The following is a 17032-nucleotide window of genomic DNA, read 5'->3' on the forward strand; positions in this document are numbered from 1 at the left end:
AATTTCCGGTCTTAGGTTCTGTCGTTTGTTGCTTAATTTCCGTCACCTAGCGTCACCCCATAAACAAGTCAAGTCGCATTTCCAAGTGCACGGAAATAAATTGACATCAGTTTGATGAATTTTTTAAATCAGGGGATAAATATTGAAATATATAGTTTAAAATAGGATATTTTTAAGCTCAGCTGGACTCCTTTTTAAAGTCAAGAAAGGCCTCTAGTTTAATATCCTTGAAAAGGAAGTTCTTTTGTGTGTTCTTAAGTTCCCAAGTATTTGATCAATCGTTGAAATTGTTAACCAATTTATTAGTATTTTCTAGGGGTTATTTTTCTGAGTGCATGGACTTTCCCTTCGATTTCTCACACCTTCCATAATTATCAAACTGTTGACATTGCCGCTTCAATTTGGTTTTATGTCAGTTCATTTTGTTTACTTGATGCGCCGCTCAAATTTGTTAGCCGCCCTCGTCCTCTCGCGTTGTTTTTCTTCCTATTTGGTTCAGCTTTTCTTTTCTTTTTTTGTGTTGGACCCGAACTCGGACTCTCTGTTTCTAGGCCAAAGCTCTATCAAAAAATCCAGCAGCCAGGAGCCCCGGCCGCTCTGTATGGAAAAGCTTCCTTGCGGCTGTTGGCGGCATTAAATACAACCGACAAACCGACAGCCGACACACACAGATTCTGACTCTGAAGTCTGGACGGGCGAAGTGTTTTGAAATCCAATTACCAGCGCAAATTTAATTTGTTGCTGCACTCGAGGAAAAAGTTACCAACACCGAGCCGCCCTGATAGCCTATGAAAATTGTTTAGCTGCAATAAAGCTATGGTATATCCTTGGCCAAAAGGGACCCCTTGCTGGATGGCTATCAGTGCCGCCGACACTGGATTTTCCGGCTGAACTGTACGGCGGCCATCATCAAGTGGTCACCAGAGAGAGAGAGAGAGAGAGAGAGTGAGTGAGAGAGAGAACCCGAGCAGGGCTGGAAAAACTTTAATTTGAAAAAGGTTTTCAGGTTTTCAGGTTTTCCTCGTTTTCGTTGTACTTTTGTTTTGTTTGGTTTGGTTTGGTTTTTGTTTTGTTTCTCACTCTCCCTCCCCCCTCTGGCTCTGACTTTTTATTTTTATTAATTTTGTTGGAGGTGTTGAATTATGAGCAAAGTTCATGGAGCCTGGGCCGGGAGGTTGGTAACAATTTATAAGCCAAATAAAGCCATGTTATGGCCGGAGGCGGTTTCAAGTCGCGACGCTTTCCCGAACGCGGAGAGATGGGTTAAATTCCCAGTGGCACCTCGGGGCGCCGGGTCTGCCTTAACCCCAGCTAATTGCCTAGAAATTGCCAGGCTGCCAGAATGATGGTGCAAGAGCAGAAATCACAAAATATGACTGGCAACAATTTGGTTAAAATTTCCCTTTTTTATACACGAGGCCATTATTCCGCCATCTATGTATATTTTTTGCTATCCTCCCCGCTTTGATTAACCTTTTTAATGCTCTTTGGCTGCGACTGGGGTCGCTGCTCTTCATTTCGCATGCAATATTCATAAAAAGGTCGCAATTTCATTTCGATAAATTCTTCGAGGGCTCAACTAGGCAACTTGGCATCCGCTGCCGCTTCCCATTTACCATTTACTCGGACCCATTCTTGGTCAGAGTCAGAGTCCGAGTCCGAGTCCTAGTCCCTATCCCAATCCCAGTCCATTTCCATTTCCATTCCCCATTGCCCATTGCCCCAACAATATGCTTCTTTTTTATTGTTGTCGATTATTGTTGAGTTTGCCAGCGTTGTTATTTCGTATTTGAACTATGCCTGGTCTCTGTTAGTTTTCCACTTCTTTTCTGGTTGGATCCAGAAAGGCATTTCACACTGAGCGAAATATTGCTGTACTGATTGATTGGATTTATATTTACCATTAGAGAGATGTATATTTATATATGGAAAAATAGATTTTCGCCAAGTGGTTGGCCTGCAGCGCTTCTCTCTCTTCCTCGCCAGCTACTGCCATCTAATTGTTGGCAAATGCGAAAACTGAGAACTATGTCTATGAAACTGAAGCTGGGAAGCTGTTACTTCTCGGCACCCCGCCTCGGCAGGCAAATATAACAATTGCTGCCCACTGACAGGCCTTCTGGCCAGGATTCGCTAAAGCAGCTTCACCCAGCCGTTGAATCCCTGCCGCGTTTTGACCAGCACGAAGTGCCTCGTGCAACTTGAAACTGAACTGAAATGGTCGAAAAGGATGGGGAGTGGAGAGGGGAGTGAGGAGTGGAGCCAGGAGTCGACAGAGGCGTGACTGCTGGCCACTGCACAATGGGCCCATAATTTCAGAGAGGGAGGCAGCCAGCCAAAGGAGCAGGAGGAGCAGGAGCAGGAGCAGGAGGAGCAGGACTAGTGCTGTGTGGCACAAACTGAATGCGAAACCGAATAGGAATCTGAATCCGAGACTGGACGCTTAAGCACAATGCCCCACTAAATTACAGTTAATGTTTATTTCTTTTGCCACCCCGTAGCCAGTCCTTCTTGGGTCCTAGCCCCATCCAAGGCCTAGAATCCTTTACAGAGAAAGAAAAGCAGTGAACGAAGGACTCTCCTAAGAAAATAAGCCAACCCCTTAAATGAGGTTGAATGTGAGGGTTTTACCCTAACAATCTCTTTATAATTATTAAAAATTTCATTCAAAAATCAACCCTCTTTTCAAACCTTTTTGGTGATTTGGGGTTTCAATTTTTTTCCCAGTGCAGAGTCCTGCTTCGAGAGGAGAATTGTCAACGACTCTCCTTGGCTTTGTTTACATTTCTAATCTCTGGGTGGCCAGTGGCAGTTCGACTCCCATGAAAACCCCTGGCGGCAGCTCCCCGTTCCTACCCGCCCCTGACTGACTGCTAGTTACTGCATTTCGATTGTATCTTTGACTGCTGTGGGTTTCGCCCCCAGCCCCCCTCCGCATTCCCTCATTCTTCGCTACGTCCATGTCCTGGCCTGCCTTGGTTTTAGTTTTGTCTTTGTTTTATATTCTTTTTGCGTCTTCCTCTTTGGCCGTGGACAATGGTTTATTGAGTTATGGCTTGCATGCGGATATCCGCCTCTCTCACAAACACACACACACACAGATAGATATAGAATCTCCTAACACACACACACAAAGATATAGAATATAGGAATCTCCAGCATAGAGGACTGTGGCACATTTATATAACTTTGTTATTGGCTCCACATTGAGGTGTCGGCGGGGCAGAGACAAGGAGGGAGACGAGGTTTTCCCTTGGCCATTTCACTGCCTGCTGAGATTGCCAGCTATAAATTAGCAACATTTTCATGTTTGCTCATAAAATGTATACTATTCTCCTTTTGTACTAGTTTTGCGCTCTATAAATTTATCGTTTACTTACCAACAAACAAACGAAGGGACAAAGGAGAGGAGAGTGTAAATGAAGAATATTGGCTTACCTGCAATGGCAAAAATTAAAAGAAGAAATTGAGAATTGTTAGTGTTTGAATATAAATATTGATATCAATAATTTAGGTGAAAAGTCATACACACAAAAGGGACACACACTCATACATACACACATATTCAATGTATATCCTTGCCCATCTTCGATGCGGATAAATTGCATTTTGATGTCGGCCATAAAGTTATGCAAATTGCATTTTCTAGGGCGACAATTGGTGCAGTTTTTAGATGCCCCAAAAAGTAGGCAACACTTAATTGACAGATCCTTATAGTGAGGATAAGGGTGATTTTAGGAACTTGTAAAACAAAATAGAATCAAAAACAATGGAATCAACATTTTGAGGAGGAAACTACACTTGATAAACTTTATTTCTTTGTATTTTATTTATGTTTTGAAAAGGAATTTATGAGTTAGCCGACAAGAAAACTTTAATATGAATAAAATAGCATTAAATGTCTAGGAATAAGTTAATTATTAAATTTTTATATCTTTTCAGGGTCAAAATAAAATTCATCAAAGCAGGGTATAAAATTTTCAGTTAGAAACCTAAAACGCAGTGAAGGAATCATTTCCGACCCTATAAACCATATATATTCTTGATCAGCATCGAAAACTGAGTCAAACTAGCATTGTCTGCTTAAAAAATAAATTTTCGAAAATTTTTCAAAATTTTATAAGGGGTTATTATTATTATTATTATTATTAACAGTTAAACGAAAATTACAAATTCGCGCTTAACTTATAAATAGAAGCTATAGCAACTAAGGCCTTAAGCTAATTCGATTTAGTATTTTTGTATATGTACACGGTATAGTTTTAGTTATTGGGATGGAAGCTTATGTACAGGGGTTTGTTTTTTTTTTTTTTTATAATATTACTTAGATATTGCTTATGTACAGGCGTTTGGTTTAAGATAATACTACTTGGGTGTTACATTATAAATTAAATTAAATGGTAAAGCTTTGTGTCTTTGAGAAAGTCTATTGTTTTGTTTAAGTTTTTGTAGGATGTGATTTCCTCTAAAGTTGATTCGAGGTGTTTGTTTCTTTGGCTGCTGTAGAGAGGGCATTCTATTAGGATGTGGGGAATTGTTAGGGTTGTGTTACAATTGGGACAGAGTGGAGGGGGGGATTTATTGAGGATATGGTTGTGGGTTAACTTGGTGTGTCCGAGTCTGATTCTGCTAAATTTCTGAAAGTCTGTTCGTAAGGTATTATTGATTATTTCAGGAGAAGGTCTTATGTGGCTAATTAATTTGTAGTATGGTGATGTTTTTCTCAATGTCCTTTTGTTTAGTATTTGTGAGTTTTGTTTGATTTATAAGGGGTTACATCGTTAAAATTGTCAAAATTTGACAAAAAATGGAATTTCTTATATTTGAAATCTCAGTATGCAGAATTGTTAGCTTTATAAAAACTAGTACAGAAATACTTTCCGAAATGAAATTAAAACATTTTTGGCTTAGTTATGGATATTTGAAAACGGCATATTTACATTAAGTCAAAACCTTGCTTAACTTCAACACCTTTACTATTCTATAAACAAAAACCTTCAAATACCCCTGAGAAAATGTTAATTATAAATGTAGCAAACCAAATTACATGCCGAGTTTATTAATTAAGGGTCATTACAGATTAAATGGTGAGCATCATTAAGACTCATATATCTTTCTGGCTACGTTTTTCATATTTTTTGCTTCATCTTCCTTTTACAAAATTACCCATTAAGTATTTTCCATAGTTTTTATTTGAGTTTTCCTCCTGCAATCTCGGGCTCTTCGCGCACTTTCCTCATTAAGAACTTTTCAGGGGACAACTCAATCTGGGAGCATTTCAATTTCAACTTAATTTCTCAACTTAAGGACCTAATCTGCCGCTGTCATTGTCCTTAATTGTTGACCAGCGACAATAACAGCAAAAGCTAAATGGAATTCAAGTTTTAGGCCCCCCGTCTTCTTTGAGATTTTGTGACGGGGACGCGGCCAATTTAGTTGATGGCTTCATTCCCCCTGGCTGCCTCGCCTCCAGCCCCATAGCCATAAACACCTCAAAGGATGCTCGCCATATACCCTTAAAAGGGAATCCTCCTTCCACTTTTGCCACCACTTAAAGCCCGAGTGCGGGAAAACATTGCTTTATAAAAGATGCAAATATGTAGTTGTAACATTTAATTATATTCATATCTTTAGCCTCCATTGCCGGCCAGGTAATCTGAGCGGGGAGCGGGATAGCGGAAACGGAAATGACGATGAAATGGGCCAGGTTTTTTGGGGCCCAGCAAGGGCCGGGGCGTGGCATTACTGCGAACTGTGCGAAAAGCGCACAAAATGCTGAACACATGCCAATTACGGACGAGAGAGAGAGAGGGTTTGGGGAAAGAGCTGTCGAGGTGCCAAAATGAGGCCTGGAGAAACTGCTGCCTGCTGCCTGCCGCTGTCGAAGCTGTCGAGGTGAAGAAGGTCGCATTTCCAGCTTCTGTCCTTCGGCCCTATCCCTTCACCCTTCGGCTGACACCTGCTCAGGTGCACAAAGCAAAACGGTTGTCAACTTGTACATATTTTGTTCCATTTTGATAACATTAATATTATCCTGTTTGGGTTTATTAAGAAGGGTAATTCCCTGTAGCTATTTTGTCACGAATAATAGTTCTTTTGGTGTTTAAATAAAGGCAATAGTATCCAAATTTCTGCCAGTGTGTGTGCCAGGTGAGTTGTGAGGTGCTGAGCAGTTGTGGGATGGCGGCTTAAAATGCGCGAATGCCGAAACGACATTTACATGTTACACACAAAGAAATGCGTGCGGGGGGTGAAGTGGGAGTGGATGTCAAAGGGGAAAGGGGCAAAGGGCCCGCGTGTGCGCTCATGTGTTGCCATACACCACCCATAACCCACACACACACTCGGTAGTTGTGCGTTTTTGCACATTTTATTATTTTTTATGACTGCGCGAGTATAATCTTTTGACATGGAGGCAAAAGCAAACGCAAACGCAAACGAAACGAGTAAGAAAAACGAAACGGAACGACATCGTTTGCCATTTCAGGACCTGTTCCTCAGCAGGAAGGAAGAAATCAAGATGGGAACGGAGGCGAAAAACCTGCCGAAACAAGCCAAATGGCAGCCAGGAAGCGGCTTTTTATTCGGTTAACTTGATTTGCACTTGAGAGAGGTTCCATGTGTGTGTGCGTGCAAAAGTGCTATTTCCTCCTGCCCAATTTCAGAGGACTCTTCCTGACAACCTCTTCACCTCCTGCTCCTCCTCCTTCTCCTTGTGCTGCTCATTGATGTTATGTTTCTTTTTTAACCTGCCTGCCCGAGATATCATCTTACGTGGTTTTCATTTCTCTCCCCGAATTTCACAGTTTGTTTCTCATTTTTATATTTTTTATATGAATTTCTCGATTAAAGTGCTGAAATGAAAAATTTTCCCTTCACCATTTCCTTTCCCCATCATTGGCTTTCATTTAAGCCATGTCTTTTGGTATGTCAGAAGGACTTTTTCACAGAAATGTTAACCATGACAAACTGAAAACACTGTGAAATGCTATAAAAAGATGTGAATAAATATAGTTTCTTGGAAAAAGAAATGGAAAATAGAACAGCTTTTTGATCTATAATATCTATAATAAATCTAAAAATAAACATAATCATTCTAAAAAGGTTTCACAATATAAAATCCACTATTTAAAGCTTAAATTCCTTGCTTAAAGAAGAACAAAAAGCTTAAACAATGCACAACACTTGAAGATTTCTTGATATTGTTTAAAATATGAGTTTATAAAAGTCCTGTGGATATTCCCATATATATATATTTTTGTGAAATTTGCAAACGGCCAACAGAGAAAAGCAGCTGAGTTGTACTTTCAACTCCTTTTGAAGCATGTGCAAAGTTTACTTTTTTCCTGCACTCGGATGCTTTTTCTTTCATTTGCCAGGCTTGAAACTTCTCGGGCGTACTTAAGGCGAGAGGACTGTGAGTGGAAAGTTGTGTAAGTGTTTTTAAATCCCTTTCAGAGGCGCCCCCCGGCTTCGAGTGCATCCCATTCGAGTCGTTGAGAGACCCTAAATTATGCCCAAGTAGCCAGAGACAACCAAGGTATCCATGCATCCTGGTTGTATCCTTGTAACCATGTATCCAAGAATCCAATATAGCCAGGTAGCCAGGGGCAATTAATGAGCACCGGTAGCAAAAGGGGGGCTGACTTAAAGCAATCCATTTATTATTTCGGTTTGCCCGGGGGAAAATGCGCTTAAACATCATAAGCCTGCATCGGCATGCCCTTCTGAGCAGCTTTTGGTCACCGCAAAAAGGGATATAAAGAGGCCACTCCCACGGACTGCGGACCACGGACATTCGGAACTCGAAACTCGGCACTTGGCCATGTGTTACTCGAACGAACACACCCACATGCGGCCACAGCAGCCAAAAGAATTATCGAAAAATGAAAATGAATTCAAGGCAGCTCTCCTATATCCCTATATCCCCCCATCAGCTTTTCTGGGCTAAAACCGAGCAGCCAAGCTCATACTCGTACTTGGACAAGTTTTGGCTCAAGGCTTTTAGCATTTCATAATGTCATTTGGCAGAGAAGATGGCAGGAGCAAAAAAAAAGGATGAAATTAAACTGAACAGACGCGTGCTGCAGTTTATATCCACACTTCATGACAGATATGACATATAGTGTGTAGCCAAGGAATCGCTTTGTCATTCCTGTTAACTTTTCATGGCATTGTTATTGAAAGCCATAAGAAAAATGGTTTTTAAGCCAAGATGGGAATTTATTATATTTTATTTAAGCAGCAAAATTGTTTGTAAAAAAGGTTACTAAACGTTTTTGTTGAAATATACTATATGAAAGTGCAACTCCTACTTGAAGTACGAAAGTAAATGAGGGGAATCCCTACAGAAACTGTTTCAACGAATTAAATTTAATTGTAAGATTGATGTCTGTTATAGTTCAACAATGTAATATTTTCTATGCATTCTTATGCAAGGGATTTAAAACCCAATTATTTAAACAATTAGCTTCGTCTAAATTCCCTAAAAAAGCTCCCTAAAAACGTTCAATTATGCAATCGTTTGCAACCTTTTCCAACCTTAATAATTATATCCTATCCACGTATTACAATTTAACCAATATCGGCGAATATATATGTATATATAGAGAGAAGGATCTCATATGTGCGTGAGTGCAAACTTTAGCTGACAGTTCTCTCTTTCCTTCTCTCTCTGGCCAAAGGACGAGCATCAAAGCTGCTGTCCAACTATTGAGGAGAAAAAAAATGGCAAAAGAGGATGGAACTTAGTTCCAAACTTTGCACCAGAAATACGTGGCGAAAAACTAAAAAAAAAAAGAGGAAAACCCCCGTCTAGATGAAGAAATGAGGAAAAAAAACTGAGTTCGTTGGTCAGCGGCAAATAAGAAAACTGTTATTTTTGTGTCAAATACTTTGGCCAACTGTTCACGTCCAACTTTCGCTGACAGCAGCAGCAGCAAGGACTCGCTCCCCCTCACCACACCTTCTCTTTAATTCAGTACCCCCTTTCAGGACCTCCCTGCACACACTTTCCCTCCCGCCTTAATGCACTCGCTGCAAATTAATATTGCAGTTTTTCGCCGCCTTCCTTCTGTCCCGCGTCTCGTTTTTTTTTTCTTTTGCCCGTCTTTGCCATAGTTTGAAGATGGCAAACTTTTTCCCCGAGAAGCTTGTAATACAAAAATTAGTTTCTTCACTTATTGAAATGTCAATGGAATGTCAAGCGTGCTGGGGGGGGGGGAGAGGGGGAGGGAGAGGGAGAAGGGTTCGGAGGTTGCATCTTCAGCCAAATTGTAATTTCCACGTTTCAACATCTCTGTTCTTTAGTTGCACTCAGGGAAAAGGGTAGAAATTGTGGGATAATTTTAATAAATTCAGAAAATATGTTTCTGAAACCTCCAACTTTTTCTAAGACTTGGAAATATAGAAAACTCTTGGATTTATTTTCAAGAGATTATAGAATGCATCAGAGATCGAGGTAGATTTCAAATAATTGATTTTAATCTCTCAAATTTTACCAGAAAATCGAAGAAACAATTACTTTTAGATGTAAATCGTTAGTAAGAATGCACTTCTTAATATTTTGGTGTTGAATATGTTAAATTATATTAAGTAATTAATGTTGATTTTAATGACAAAGGTTAAGTAGAATTTCTCAATCCTAAAGTTGTATTTTGGGTACTCAAGAACGCTACTTAAAGGTTATTACATCCCTAAATTACCTTTTTATTTGTAGTAATACTTCAGTAATTATTTTAAAATTATTAATCTACCCTATGTAGAAATTTGTTTAGAAATCAAAACATTCAAATCCAAAAACGGACTCATTTCTCATTTTGTAGGCTTAATTTTTCCATAGTGTGGACCCCTTTTTTTCCCAGCAACTTTTCCTTGCTTTTTCTTATCCTTTGGCCTGCGCTCTGCTCTGCGTCAATTTGCTTGAAATGCTCTGTGCCAAATGATTTAGCGTTGCACGGGGAATCCCCTCACGCTGCCTCCTGCTTTTCACTCTCACACATACAAACACACCTGAGGGAAACTGGGGGACTGCAAAAAGTTTTTAGCTTTTGTTTTTTTTTTTGCGTGGCGTGGCTTGGCTTGGCCTCAGCTGTTTGGCAGCGCGCTCATCAATTTGCCCTAATGATATCAGCGGGTGGAAATGTGCAAATGGAGGGAAAGAGACTGAGACCAGCGACACGAAAAAAGGTGCGAAAATGAAAATTAAACAAAATTAAAAAGGGAATTCCCCCAGCAGTCATCTCCGATAAGAAGGCAAAGCTAATGAGCAGAGAGAGAAAGCAGGGCGGAGAATGGGAACTGAATCCTAAAACTGGCCAAAAGTGGCTTATGTGTTTACACAGTGTTTTTTTTTTGTTGTTCCTTTTCTAAATCTCCCTGGCAGGTCCTTTTTTTCGATAGCTGTTCTTAGCCTAATGAATGTCATCCTCCTTTGCTTCCTTCCCTTCTTCCTTTTTTTTCTCTGTTGCTTTTGGGCAGCTCCTTTCGGTTATCAGTCAGGAAAAACCACAAAGTCGCATAAATTAATGTCTTGCCACGCATTTAAAATGTGTTCAATTTGGTGTTGCTTCATGGGGGGTGGTAATTAATCAATTTGATTGATCATTTCGATGGCCGCGAGCTGTCCGGGGACTCGTCCGTTTCCGGTCCTCCCAGCTCCCAAATGCAAATAAAGCGAATGTCAATATTGTTAATATTTAAGTACTTTAAATTATGCAAGCTCATTAAGCCAATCGAGCTGAATGCCAAATGCAAAAGTTGTAATCAATACGCCTGGTTTGGCATCCCCCAAAACTTTATCATTCAATTCAACCCGAAAAAAAAACAAATGATAAAAAATAAAAGCTAAAGGGGGAAATGGATGGAAAAAAGTTGTGCCTGCCAAAGTGTCATAAAAAGTTGGTGAAAAATTGTTGAATGCACACAATGAGCTGACAGTTTAGTCAAATTATATTATCAGCAGAAGAACTATTTTCAACTGAATGGACCAACTGAAGGACCAAAAGGACCAGACCGAACCCGATATCGAAGCATTGGGAAAAATGCCTCGAAAAGCAATCATCGTGGGCCGTTGCCTGCTCAATATTTCAACTGGTAATGATGGCGCTGGCCATCATGTCATTGATGAAGTGGGCACACGCAAATTGTATCAAAAATGCACAATTAAAAGGGGGGAGAGGGGATAGCCAGAGGAGCTGGAGCTGGAGCGAGTCCTCTTGAAAATTCATCAACTGGCACGAACCCCCCACGCCAGTGTACAAGGATCTCCCATTACAGGGGCTCAAAAAGGAGCTTAACAGTGGCGGCGGCGGCGGTGGCAGCGGTGGCGACTCCCCGCACCACATCCTGTGGACAGCGCAAAGCTTTTAAGTCCCCCTCAAAGGACGCAGCATTCAGCATCCTGTTTTCCCCCCCTCTCCCTCGTTTCCCTACCCTGTTAACAGCAGAGCTTTCACGAAGCTTTCAGCGGCATGTTAAGGCTCTGGCCGCAGCAGGCGTTTTTACATTATTCAAACATGGCCCAGCACTTTTAGCCCTGTTTGCTCAGCACCTCCGGCACAGTGGAGACTGGCTAACGTGCAGAAACGTGCCTCGGAGCTATGGCCAGGACTAATGGCCAAGGCTTCCGCCGGCTTAGCATACGAAATTCAATTTCAACTCAATGGGTGGAATAGTTATAGAAACCAAACAACTCTTTCCCCCAACACATTCCCATACAATTTATCTAATGGCTTCATCATTACCATTATCATCATCGTTATTTATCAATGGGGCAGCCATAGAAAGACCTCACACACACACACTTAGCAGCAACCAAACCGGCGGCCACAAACACTCACAATTGTATTGGAAAACTTGGAACTGGCTTATCAAAACACAACACACACTGGACAGAAAAACACACACACACCCGCCATACACACACACGTGATGGTGTCGAAGAAAACGTGGCTTGAGCGCTTAATCGCATTTGGAATTGACCACTTTTTGCTCTATTTTCCATCTTGGCCACAGTTGCTTTGTGTGCTTGGTTTTTGCAGTTTGTCCATACTACCACTATACCTATAACTATACCTATACCAATACTATATATACCTATATAGTGACGGCGGCAAACCGGGCCTAATTGTTTGGGCCTGAACATGAGCTGCATTAGGTTGAGATTTGTGCTCACATCACGCATACGCCACAATATTACGCATACGCACTGTGTGCCGTTGAAGAAGTGTGCGAATGCGTGTGCGTGTGCGGTAGGTTTTATTTTTATTGCTACGGCTGACTAAAACAAATGAGCTGCGCTGAGGTTTTTTTTGGGGGGGGGAAGCTTGGTCTTAGGGGAGATTAACAAAATGCTTAATCGCAGCTTGACACACAGGCACATAAAAAACACTGACTGACAATACACATACACTCTTTATTGACATTTACTTGCTTAACGTCCTGGTAGCTCCTTCTTTTATTGTTATTATTATTGTCGCGTTGTTGAGTTTTGTTGCTGATGCTGCTGATTCTGCTGATTCTGCTGCTGCTGTTGGCTACTGGCTGCTTTTCACTGTGCCTGTCTTTCACGTTCTACAAAATTGCAATAAAGCGAATTTTTCCTCGCGTTGCATACTTTCGAACGGGGAGCACATTCACACGCTTTTTGCGAGAGAATTTTTCGTTTTGCAGTTACTGCGGCTCACTTGCTCGCTGAATTTTTAAAACAGAAATTTTTTTATACACAATTTTCCAACGCGACTGTGACAGGCAGCACTCCGCTTCGTGTCCGCAACTTTATTTATTGCAATATTTTCGTTAGTTGCAAATCTGGCACGCGCACCCACACACAAGCACGCACAGCGCTCGCACACATACACACACCCATGCCACCATACACCATACACCATACACCATACACCATCAACAACACACACCGAATTTCGGTTGATTATAAAACGACAGAGCAAAAGTTAGCGCAGCGCCAGCAAAACAGCAAAACAGCAGCGGAGCAGAGCAGCAATGACAGCGGAAAACGCGGAGCGGAGCGCACGGCTCTGGGAAATTATTGCCGAGGAAAGCCGAGAAAATTTCGGAGAATACCATGGGAAAGCCGAAAGCCGAGTTCGAGGGAGAAGAGAAGCTTTCGCAGCAGCTGGAAGGCCGCCAAAGAGCAAATAGCCAGAGCGCATGCGCCGCTGCAGAAAAGTTGGAAAAGCCATCTGCCGGAATGAGGGAAAATTCACAGACAGAGAGAGAGAGATACAGAGAGATTGAGAGTCTGTAGCCGGGGCTTGCTTTTCTCTCCTCGCCTCTCCTCTCCCATTTGTGTGTCAGTGTAACAATGGAAATCGCTCATCCGCCACCGAGCACACATCTCTAACCCTCCCAAAGTCCAATGATGCACAACACCCGGGCAGCAGAAGCGGGAGTAAAGTTGCAGGGCTCATTAGTGTCAAGGCGACATATAAATTTGGCACTAACTAGACAAATTCCTTGAGTGGCCAATTAATATGCAAGTGCCACGCCCACGCCAAAGTAGGAGGCATCATCATGCGGAAAGCTCCATCATTGTCATCATCATTATCATCATCATCATCATCATAGTTGTAGTCATCAGTGGCATCTATCATCATCCCGGGGAGTTGCGGGAGAAAGTCCTTACATCTCTATGCTCGCTCTCATCCTGCTCTTAGGTGTTCGAGTGAGTGTATGTGTGTGTGTGTGTATGGCAGTTTGTTTTTAATCAACGTAAACTGGGTCAGCTTTGGGGCTGCAACTAAAAATATCATTTATGCTGCAGCCAAATGCGCCAGTTGACTTTCCCTTCTCATATCGGGGCTTTGAATAAGCAAATACATATATATACATATATATAAGAGGCATATATTTATGTGTACACCTATATATATATTTAAATACATATACGTAGGGCAGGTAAGGTAGTGGGCCATCAAAGAAGCCTGCTCAACTAACAGCGGCTTGAGCATAACATTTAAAAGGTAGAGGAGTTGCGACTGTTACTGTTACAGCCACTGTTGCCACTGTTGACCCAGTTGGGTCTCTATAAATAGCACAGGGGTCAGAGGGCACGGAGCATGGAGCACACTGAGATGTGTTGAGATGTGTGCGGAAACCGCCCACAAAACGAGAATTTGAATTTGGATGCGAGCAAAAGCAATTGATGTCGGATGTTGGCTTATGACGGATGCCGAACATTCGGCTAAAGAAATTGCATTCTCGTTTGGGAAAGCCCGGGGAAAAACTCTGAGGGGGGGAAATTACATATTCGCAGGAGAGTCCATTTTTGACTTGAACTGAGGAATGTGCAAGTTTATCCAAGGTGTGTAATGTAATATTTATGTGGGAGAGGTCAGGGAAGCCCAGCAGACGGGGGATAACATTTCTCTTTTCTAGGGATTAAATATTTATGCTACATAACTCATTCCAAGTTATATTTGACATTTTCTTCAGGCACTCAAAATAAAGGGTGATTCAGTATTCAAGATAAGACTAACTAGTACCAAAAATAAAGTCATATAATGGTTGAGACAATTTGAACAAGAAGTTGATGGAGATTTTCATTAATCGAATAATAAAATTCTACTTTGAATCAATATTTAAATGTGAAAGAAAATATTTCTTGGCAGAATATTTGAATTTTCCATTTCTGAAATTTAAAACTCGATGAAATATATAAAAAGGTTTTAAAAATTATTTTGTACTTATATTTTAAGTTAATTCGAACTTTTTTCTGGGAATATTGGATACTAAATTTACTTTTATAATTATGTTTAGACCGATCTTGCGTTTATAATTCAAGGGTCCACAAGAAACTATTTAATGCCATTATAAACAATAAATACATTTAGGAACAGAAAAGTCCTAATTGAAACAAAATGCTTTCCGTTTACCTACTACATATTCACAAAAGGAAACTTGAATAAAGTGGTATCTTTTCTGTATATCTCCCACATTTTCACAAGAGAAAACTTTCGATCTTTTTGAACACATACACACATTACGTAATAAATGTATAATAAAAATAGCCTTCAGCGAAGGACACTCACCTCTGATGAAGTCAAATAGCACATCCTCGAATCAGTGCTCTCGATGGAAGCCTGTTGAACAATTCCGTAGCGTGACTCGCGATCACTCAAATACTCCGATCGCAAACTATCTTGACGTATGAATTCAGCTCTGAAAAATATAAATTCCGATTAGTACAAATATTGTTTAGCTTCAATAATTTTAACGGAAACATTAGAGTAACTTCTTGAAATCTATACTTTTGGCTATTTTAATATTGATTTCAAATCTTTCCTTCAATTCATATGCATTATTAATACGCACCGTTGCTCTAGTGAATCGGCACGTGCACTCTTGTAGCCCGAATCATTGAGGCTGCTGTCCTGCCGCAAGGATGGCAATGAGTCCCATGGCGATCGCTTATGCCCGGAACCAGGAACCTGCTGGGCCATCATGCCGTGACCCGAACCGGAGCCAATGGTAGAGCTGCCGGAACGCCAGCCATCCGAGTGACGAAACCACTGGGCTCGGGCCGATTCGCCAATGCAAGAGGCGCAACGCGAATTGGAGAAACTAACAAGAGATTGGGGGAAATTAACTAGGATTTCCCATGGGTTTTTATGATAACTTACCTGGCATTATGATCCGATAAATAGCCACGATCACGTTCGCGCTCCCTTTCCCGTATCAACTCGTTGCGATCACTGTAATAACCATCACGATCGCGATCCCTTTCTTTGTCCCGAATTGTAGACAATGGTCGATGTGGCGGCAATGGCAACGTGGAAGATTTTGAATTGGCTGATGGAGGAATATATACAAAAGTTGAATAAGTATTATACATAATAAAATTCCATCCTAATTGAAGGCATTCCAAAAAGCTATGATAGGCAGGCAATTTCATTCACTCGAGCTAGATGTCGATATCGATGTTGAGATCAAGATCGGGTGAATATAAGCAGGAGCATTGAATCTGGAAGAGATCGTGCGGACTTGGAATGGAACTACTTACGCCTACGAAGTGGATATGGGCTGCGCTGGTTCGATCCGGGTAGGCTTTCAGCGAATTCTGATGATGGTTGTTGTTTGGTTGAGATATTGGTGTTGATATAGTTGTTGGAGGTGTTGTTGATTGGTAGTTGGTTGTTGGTTGTTGATTAGTTGTTGATGTGTCGGTGGGCAATGCGAGGAGAGTAATGGATAATGAAGCATTTTATGGCGTGACGTGGATAGCATTTATGTATGTATTATTATAAAGGTATATATAGGCAAAAATACATATTATGACAACGTAAGTTTGAGTAGAGAGATAAGCAAATCAGTAGTAAATTATTTTTTGCATTGCATGTGTAAGTTAAGAAATTATTGTTACACACTTAGACTTTTTGGGAATTAATTGGAAAGCGAAAAATTAATCCTCAATCCTCCTTTTGTTTACTTAATAGGGTGACTAATATATCTGTAATAATGTTCAATGGCTTTTAAAACTTAGTTAAGTCAGCTATGGCTTTTTATCGAGAATTGTACAGAATTGTATATCGGAACATTTGTATTATTATTATTTTACTATTGAATAACGCATTTAAAGCTCTTTGAAAGTGTAAAGCTAGTTTCCTCTTTGCCTAAAGCATTCTTTATTTTATTCCGATTCCCTAACCAATCCTCCTCAATTACAACATTCCATTCTACGCTAAACATTCTCATTCTCCCATTTAATCAGATTATCAACCCATTCCCATTTGCAATGGCAATCCACCACCGAGTGAAACACCTGACTTGATTAGGCCACTGACATGGGTTCGATTGAATGACTGACAGACAGGTTGATATACCCGTGGAACATAGCGTTTTTTTTCAAAGGGAATTTCGCTACCCCAAAAGCTAATTAAAAAAGAAATTCAATTAAGCAAAGCGGAAAGGAGGAAAACGAAACGCTCAGCTACAACAACAACGAGAGAACGGAAGTTAAATGAAAAGTTAACTAAAGCATGGCCTAAACCAAAGGGAGAACCTATTAAGCAAC

The 17032-nt window shown here is 40.9% G+C and overlaps 2 protein-coding genes and 1 long non-coding RNA gene across 30 annotated transcripts in view; 2 read left to right on the forward strand and 1 right to left on the reverse strand.

The window, feature by feature from the left end:
• Positions 1 to 17032, reverse strand: part of sif (guanine nucleotide exchange factor still life) — a 97938-nt gene that overhangs the window by 72843 nt on the left and 8063 nt on the right. For 16 of the 28 annotated variants that reach the window (XM_086833900.1, XM_086833897.1, XM_086833898.1 and 13 more), the window contains 3 exons: positions 15642 to 15810; positions 15334 to 15582; positions 15051 to 15180 (listed from right to left, as the gene is read on the reverse strand). In XM_086833900.1, the coding sequence (XP_086690026.1) occupies positions 15051 to 15180; positions 15334 to 15582; positions 15642 to 15810 (548 nt within the window). Of the gene's footprint in view, positions 1 to 15050; positions 15181 to 15333; positions 15583 to 15641; positions 15811 to 16021; positions 16079 to 17032 lie in introns of all 28 variants that reach the window. The other 12 variants (XM_086833895.1, XM_086833893.1, XM_086833891.1 and 9 more) reach the window with 3 other exon arrangements.
• Positions 4969 to 17032, forward strand: part of Sse (extra spindle pole bodies like 1, separase) — a 28655-nt gene continuing 16591 nt past the window's right edge. Inside the window, exon 1 of the mRNA XM_086833914.1 lies at positions 4969 to 5087. Within this exon, the coding sequence (XP_086690040.1) occupies positions 5085 to 5087 (3 nt within the window). The 5' untranslated portion in view covers positions 4969 to 5084. The remainder of the gene's footprint in view (positions 5088 to 17032) is intronic.
• Positions 15940 to 16936, forward strand: LOC147643466 (uncharacterized). Its single transcript, XR_015271949.1, has 2 exons — positions 15940 to 16060; positions 16730 to 16936. It is a non-coding gene; the product is annotated as an uncharacterized LOC147643466 (long non-coding RNA).

Source organism: Drosophila serrata, unplaced genomic scaffold, assembly GCF_035046125.1.
Source record: "Drosophila serrata isolate PLE 108 unplaced genomic scaffold, ASM3504612v1 contig_272, whole genome shotgun sequence".
NCBI lineage: Eukaryota > Metazoa > Arthropoda > Insecta > Diptera > Drosophilidae > Drosophila > Drosophila serrata.